The 6,892-nt window shown below is 34.8% G+C and overlaps 1 protein-coding gene across 3 annotated transcripts; it reads left to right on the top strand.

Annotated features, from left to right (window-relative positions):
* The first annotated feature begins 2,286 nt into the window (after positions 1-2,286).
* Positions 2,287-6,644, top strand: LOC147386257 (uncharacterized). Of its 3 annotated transcripts, XM_086422491.1 has the most exons (6): positions 2,288-2,697; positions 2,837-3,021; positions 3,265-3,376; positions 4,286-4,400; positions 5,030-5,815; positions 6,087-6,644. In XM_086422491.1, the coding sequence occupies exons 2-6, from the start codon at positions 2,892-2,894 to the stop codon at positions 6,378-6,380; spliced, it is 1,437 nt and encodes a 478-aa protein (XP_086278617.1). In that variant the 5' UTR covers positions 2,288-2,697; positions 2,837-2,891; the 3' UTR covers positions 6,381-6,644. The 3 variants fall into 3 exon arrangements, with proteins under 3 accessions (XP_086278618.1, XP_086278617.1, XP_086278616.1); XM_086422492.1 differs by having other exon boundaries at positions 2,287-3,021; positions 5,036-5,815; XM_086422490.1 differs by having other exon boundaries at positions 2,288-3,021.
* The last annotated feature ends 248 nt before the right edge of the window (positions 6,645-6,892 follow it).

Below are 6,892 nucleotides of genomic sequence, written 5' to 3'. Positions count from 1 at the left end.
TTATGCCAAATTTGACTGTTATTATCAGCATGACATGATGTCTGCACCTACAACTCATATTCCATGGCTAATAAGACATTTTTTTTATTAGGTCGAGCTGGAGTAAAATTAAAATTGACATCGATTCATACATCACTGACGAAATTCTCTTCACTCGCATATGGATGAAAAGCATCTACGCTTCCACATTAGCAATGTGTGAATCAATGTCACTTCAGTATTTTTCTCTTTTATTTGAATTTTCATTACACCACAAGTCCTACTGGGGTGACATTTAATTGACATCGGTTCATACTTCACTAACATGGAGGTATGCACAGAATCATAGATGTTTTTCACTCGTATTCCGACAAACAATGTGTGAAACAATGTCACTTAAACATTTTCCTTTCACCACAACCATTAGATGTGTAATTTGTAGCTTAGTTTGGTTCACTACTCTTGGATTTCATTTCATGGATAGATATGTTTTTTTAATAATAAAAAAAAATGAGAAGTATAAGAAAAATATCTATAATCATTGTAAAACTCTTTCTTTCAATAACACAACACATTATATTCAAAAGAATAAATACCATAAGTATAATTTATTTTTGTAGAAGTTATTTATTAACTTACCTCAAATATCTCAACAACAACTTTAATGGTGAGTCCTTCCTCCTCCGTCGAATTGAGGCATCAATATAGTACTTGTCAAACACCCTCCGACGTTCAATGTAGAATTTGCAAGGAATGATGACTGGCAAAATTAAATCACCTTTCAAAAACCATTTTCTTCATAACTCATCTCCTATTTAAAAGTTAATATCTTTCCTTAATCATCCCTTTGGACACGTCACCACTTTCCTTATTGAGGAGGATTTAAATTGATCATCTTCTAGATCTTAAGACTAATTAGTGGAAAGGTCTCACAAGATAGGAAGTTATCTATTTAAGAAAGAATGTGATTGGCACATACAACCACTCCTAAATTCTTGAGATACTTTCTCAGTCTAACTTGAGAAATAACCAAACTCATCCTAAGTACCTACTCTGTTTTATCATTCCAACAATTGAGATCTTTTATTTGGAAAAATTACTTAAAGGACCATAGCAAAAGGGCATCTTTCTAAATAGTCCTCAAGTTTTCAGCATTTGCTTAACATCACATTTAGCAAACTTTTTTTTCTAAATGGTCCTTGGATCTCATTTCTCACGATTGAATGTCCTAACCGTTCAAACTTATCGTTTTCATCTAAAAATTAAATTTTTGACATCTCAATCATTTTTGATAAAGGAGTTAAGAAAGAAGAAAAAGAAGAAGTCATTTTCAAGAATTTTTTCAAACATTTTGAAGATCTATGTAAAAAAATTAGGTTTTTTTTTTTTTTTTTCTTAATTTTTTGATGAAAATCGATCAAGAATAGTTCTTTTGGGTTGAAATCATCTAAACAAATCATTATCTCAAGTTTTTAGTTGATATTTCCAAGCAGTTTAGTCGAAAAAACTCGAAAATTGAAAATGGGTGGGTTTTACCAGTATCGAGTTCACCACTTTTTTATTTTATAAGAGGTGAACTCAACAGTAATTAAAAAGCGTCGAGTTCGACATTAAATAAAAAATGATGAACTTGATAGTAAATAATGGTCAATTCGACAATAAAATTTTTGAACTCGACACTAAATAAAGAAGCATAGAGTTCGATAGTACAAATTTTGAACTCAACAGTATGAGGGACCATTTAAAAAGAAAAAGTTTATTAAATATCTTATTAAGCAATTGCAAAAAAATTAGGGACTATTTAGAAAGAAATCCTTTCGCAAAGGTCCTTTTAAGTCATTTCCCCTTTTTAATTTGATACCCAATGACACCTGAAAGTAGAGTTGTAACGAATTTTTATCATATCATCACGTCCATAGCACGTGCCTTATCTTAGTTACAAATAATCCGATTCACAAGTTTTAACTCGGCGAGTTGATTCGATTCGCATTTCGCACGACGAAATAATGTACACGTGTCCCTTCCTTAGTCACATATACTCCGAATCAAGATTTTGAAGTAGGCGAATTGATGCGACGTACAACGAATTTGTTTTCGAAGTCGAAAGTTCTTAAATGGAGGGCATTCTCGTAATTACAATCAAGTAATTTTCGAATGGTTTTGAATCTTAATAACAGCTCGTCAAAACCAATAACATGTAACCACGTGGAGACGCATGAGTTAGGGCTTATGCTTCTGTTTGTTTTTTTTTCCTTTTTATATTTAAAATTTAAAATTAATAATATTAAAAGCGTACCTTTAATTGAGGGAAGTACGGCTACAGGAGAATTTTGAATTAAACGGCACCTGATCGTCCCCATTCTCGTCTTCTCAAATCTCAGCCTCTCTAACTTCAGACGAAACTGTAGCAAAAATTACATAAAATACCACTAATAAGCTCTTCTGCAACTTCTGTGCTTTTGATTTTCAAAGCTCTTAGACTCTTAAGCTCCAATAAGATCCATCTCTCTCTCTCTCTCTCTGCTTTTTTTAATTCTGCAACAATGGCGCAGGGGAAGATCATTAAGTTCTTCGTTTACAGATCTCGCTTCGATTCGTGAAACTTAATGAGAAATGTGGCTACTTTTACTGCTGATTCGTCTCTCGATTTTCAAGTTTTGACAGCTATTAAGCTCGATTTCAGATCCATCTCTGTTGTTGTTGGTTTCAGAGAAATCTGTAAGATTTTGTTAGTGTAGAAAAACAGTTCTTTAGAGAAATGTATGATTAGTTAGGTTTTAGGTTGGAGATCTCTCTGTCCGTCTGTTTTTTTCCTTGATTTTTGTTCGTAGAACTTAGATTTGGTGATCAATTGCAGTTTTAGGGCTTAGGAATCGATTTTTCAGGCTTTCTTTTAGCGTAGATAACAAGAGATGACTCTCGGGACGGTAATGAAGGAGAAAGATGAGGAGATCGCTTTGTTCTTCGAGATGCGGAGACTTGAGAACGAGCGGAGTAACCATTCCCTTCTTCATAACTCAGACGAGTTTGATGCTCCACTTGGTAAGATTTCGGAGGTTTTGATTACTTTTGGTGGTTTTGCATTTAAAATTGATCTATGATAAAAAAATTATCAAATTCTTTAAGTGAATCAGAACGAATTACATAAAATTAACTGGAGTTCTTGATTTCTATGTTGGCCTTGCTTTCTTCATTGATCAAATTCTTCAAGTCTGAAGCAAAATTATTTCTTTTTTATTTTTTGGTCCTTTTCAGTTCTAACTTAATGATATTTCATGGCTGCAGGATCTAAACGTGAAAGTTCTCCCACATTTAAGATCCTGTCATCTCCGCATGCACACAGGACTGGTGCTGAAGATTTTCTAAACTCTGACGATTATAAGAATGATTATGACTGGTGAAGTGGAAACTTTTCTTTCATTTGCGGTGAAATTGATTTGTTTAATGGTTTTTGTTAGTCTTAGAATTATAGTACAGTGATTGTCATTATTACCTTTGGAAATAATTTTATGTAGTTAGGTACTTAGGCCTCTGGGTTCTTCTTCTTGTAAATTGTAAATCAAATTATTACTTCCAAGAGTATAGAAAATGATCCCCATGTGTTTTTGTGCTAGTTTGTTTTGTTGATAGTTCATGTTATTGTTGAGAAAATCATTTTTTTTTTCTTCTCTTGTGTATGTGTGTTACAAGTCTTTGGTGTTTTTTTATCAATCAAAGGGGCATAAAGCATCATTTAGAAAGAAGAGCGGAAAACATTAATCTTTTTTTTTTTTTAAGTTTGTCATTTTGGATATTTGAGAACTTGTGCCTTCACCAATTCCTTTGAAATAATCAAATTGGGGATGGCATCTACCTGAAAATCCATTGTTATTTTCTTGCTTAACTCCTCATAAGGGATAAAAATTACTCTCCAAAATGAGTAGTTCCTAGTGCCAAGTAGACCCAAAGACATTAAATGATTTAAATCTTCCATTCTCCAAAATAACACCATTCTAGTGCAAAGAGCTGTAGAAATAGACACTCTACTTCTAAAACAATGCTTACATTGAGAAATATTGAATCCATGTATAGGAGATGATTCACCACATGGCTCTGTCATAATATATATTTTTTGTTTATTTGATATTACTGGTTAAAAAGAGATTTCTCAATTCCTGTTATTGTAATTGCAGTTCATATAGGTTTCTATGATTGTTTGGAACATTTGAATTTGAATTGATTTGTTTTGTTTATCATGCTTGATGGTGAATCCTGTGGAAATAACCTGATTTTCTTGTTATTTATTGAAGTTCTCTTTCTTTTGAAGGCTATTGACACCACCTGGTACTCCTCTTTTTCTTTCTTTGGAGATGGAATCACAGAAAACTGCTATTAGTCAAAACGGAACTCCCAAAGCTCTTCCCACTGCACAGAAGTCTAGGGTAACAACTCACTTAACTTTTGGATGATTGATAGCAGATCCTACAATTCATTTATTGTGTGCTATTTGGTTATTGGAGGGAATGTAAGCTTTTATACAAACCACAACACCCATCCATGAAGGTGCACATTCGGGATTGAATCGACCATTCTGTGGTTACCATATACTCCTCCCAAATCAGAAATATGATAGAGGCTGTTAGCCATGTGAACTATCATTTTTTTTCCCAAACCCATTGATTGGTAGATTCATATCCTAGCATATGCATCACAATCACAGTTACTTAGTTCGCTTGTAATAATTATCTAACAGGACCAGGAACAGTAGATCCCTTGGGTTTTAGTTCATCATTTTATTTTCTTTTATATATAAATGTTGTGTGTGGTAATTTTGTGATTGTGAACTTATAGTTTCTGTATGGGTATTTTGTTTTTGAAGGATAAATTATTCTTAAAACCTAGAGTAAAGTAGATTACAACAGAGGAGAATACTTTGTAGTGTTTCAAAAATTCGTATATTTCTTTAAATGTTGAAGGAGCCATTTTCTTAATATAATTTATTTCTTGCAATTTCTCAAGTTCTTCTTCCTAGGTTATGAATTCATGTTGCCAAGTTATTAATTTATTGTAGCTGCAGTTAGCAAATCCAACTGCATCTAAATCTGCAACTCCGACTGTTCGCCCAACATTACAAACCACTGCTAAACCTTCGAGAGCTTCTACACCTACTTCAAGGGTCACCTTACCTTCCTCTAAGCCCATGGCTCCTCCAGCAAAATCATCAACCCCTTCTGGGAGATCTAGTACGCCGACCGCCAGGCCCAAAGTACTAGCATCTAAGACTACATCAAGGTCAGCTACACCAACTGGGCGACCATCAATCGCATTGAGTCTATCTAGTGTGTCTGCTCCTCATAGTAGGTCTTCTTCAGTGACTAAGTTATGCCCCACAACAAAAAGAAATCCGGTGGCATCACGCTGCAATTCTACAGAGAAATCCAGACCAAATTTAAAGATATCAATGCCTGAAAGGCCACTTTCTGCCTCTAGGAGTAGACCTGGAGCACCTAATGCTGCTCGATCCTCTTCTGTTGAAGCTTGTCTTAATAGAAAACCAAACCAACAATCTTGCTTTCCATCAAGTGGACGGACTCCAAATGGCAGTATCCATAGCAACGGGAGCTTTGTTTCTGCAATGAACCGAACACATTCAAATGGTAGTGATGATGTGAACCCTGTTCTAATGGGAACCCAGATGGTCGAAAGGATAATAAACATGAGAAAACTGGCACCCCCGAAGCAAGATGACCAATGCACCCTTAATAACGCGACAGGGAAATCATCTTCATCTCAAAATAGCTCAGGCTTTGGGAGAACATTGTCAAAGAAATCCTTAGATATGGCGCTGAGGCATATGGTATGCATCCCTTAACATTTTAGTTGGTATCATATGTGAGTTGCGGCTTAGATGAATAAAACATATCTAATACTCATAAAAGAACAAATTAAATGGTGTAAAAACGTATTTTGAAGCTAAAAAACAATGGAACGGGAAAATAAAATTTGTTTCTCCGATTTCTAGATCTCGTTGTAGCTTCTTTAATAAGTTGTAAAGAGAGTAAGGTGTGTTCAGTCTGGGAGTTCTGCAGTCATATTTTGATTAAGAAATTTAAATTCTCACTGAGCAGGATATAAGTCGAAGCATGCCAGGTGGTAACCCACGCCCATTGATGACAAACATACCAGCTTCATCTATGTACAGTGTTAGATCAGGAAAAAGCAGGACTAGTAGTGTTTCAGATTCCCCTCATGCCTCCAGCAGTAATGCTAGTTCTGAGCTGAGCATCAATAGCAATAATATTTGTTCGAATTGTAGCGAAGTTGAAGATGATGATCTTGGCAGTGAGAGAGGAGTGCAATCCACCTCCCCTTCCAGCCAGCATGATCAGGTGATCCATGGGATCACTGATGTTAAGATCTAAGTTATTCCTCTAAGTGTGACAGAAGACATGCTTCCACACTTTCTTTAAAGTTCATTTCAGAGAGGTTTGCTGCTAAATTATCCTCTTCATGTCTTTTTATTTCTACTATTAGTGAAACTGGTTGGGTAAATCTCGGACTTTCCCTTCTGGTTCAGCATCTATAATAGGAGGTATTATGAACTCGTGTACACGGAAACTTTACATTGATGTATCTGGGACTAGAAAGTTGGTTTGCTTAAAACCCAAAGAGAAAATTCATTAGTCTCTGCATCTGCATTTTGGTTTCTTGCATTTCTAGATTATTATATTTGCAGCTAAGTTAAAGCAGAATCATGGTTTTCACACTTGGTGGACTGAGTTGACTGGTCCAAGTCATCTCCTCAAGGTCAAGTCACACTATTAGAAGTAGTTTAATTTTTTTGTAAATTTATATTTAAATAAGATAATTATTCTCAATTTTCTCTTATAGGTGGGTAATCAGTTACTAAATCTTATTTTTAAGAATATACCAC

The sequence above is a fragment of the Akebia trifoliata genome, chromosome 14, assembly GCF_017979445.1.
Source record: "Akebia trifoliata isolate Shusen 1 chromosome 14, ASM1797944v1, whole genome shotgun sequence".
In the NCBI taxonomy this organism is placed as follows: Eukaryota; Viridiplantae; Streptophyta; class Magnoliopsida; order Ranunculales; family Lardizabalaceae; genus Akebia; species Akebia trifoliata.
The sequence above is the reverse complement of the archived record's forward strand: the minus strand, read 5'-3'. Positions and strand labels throughout refer to the sequence as shown.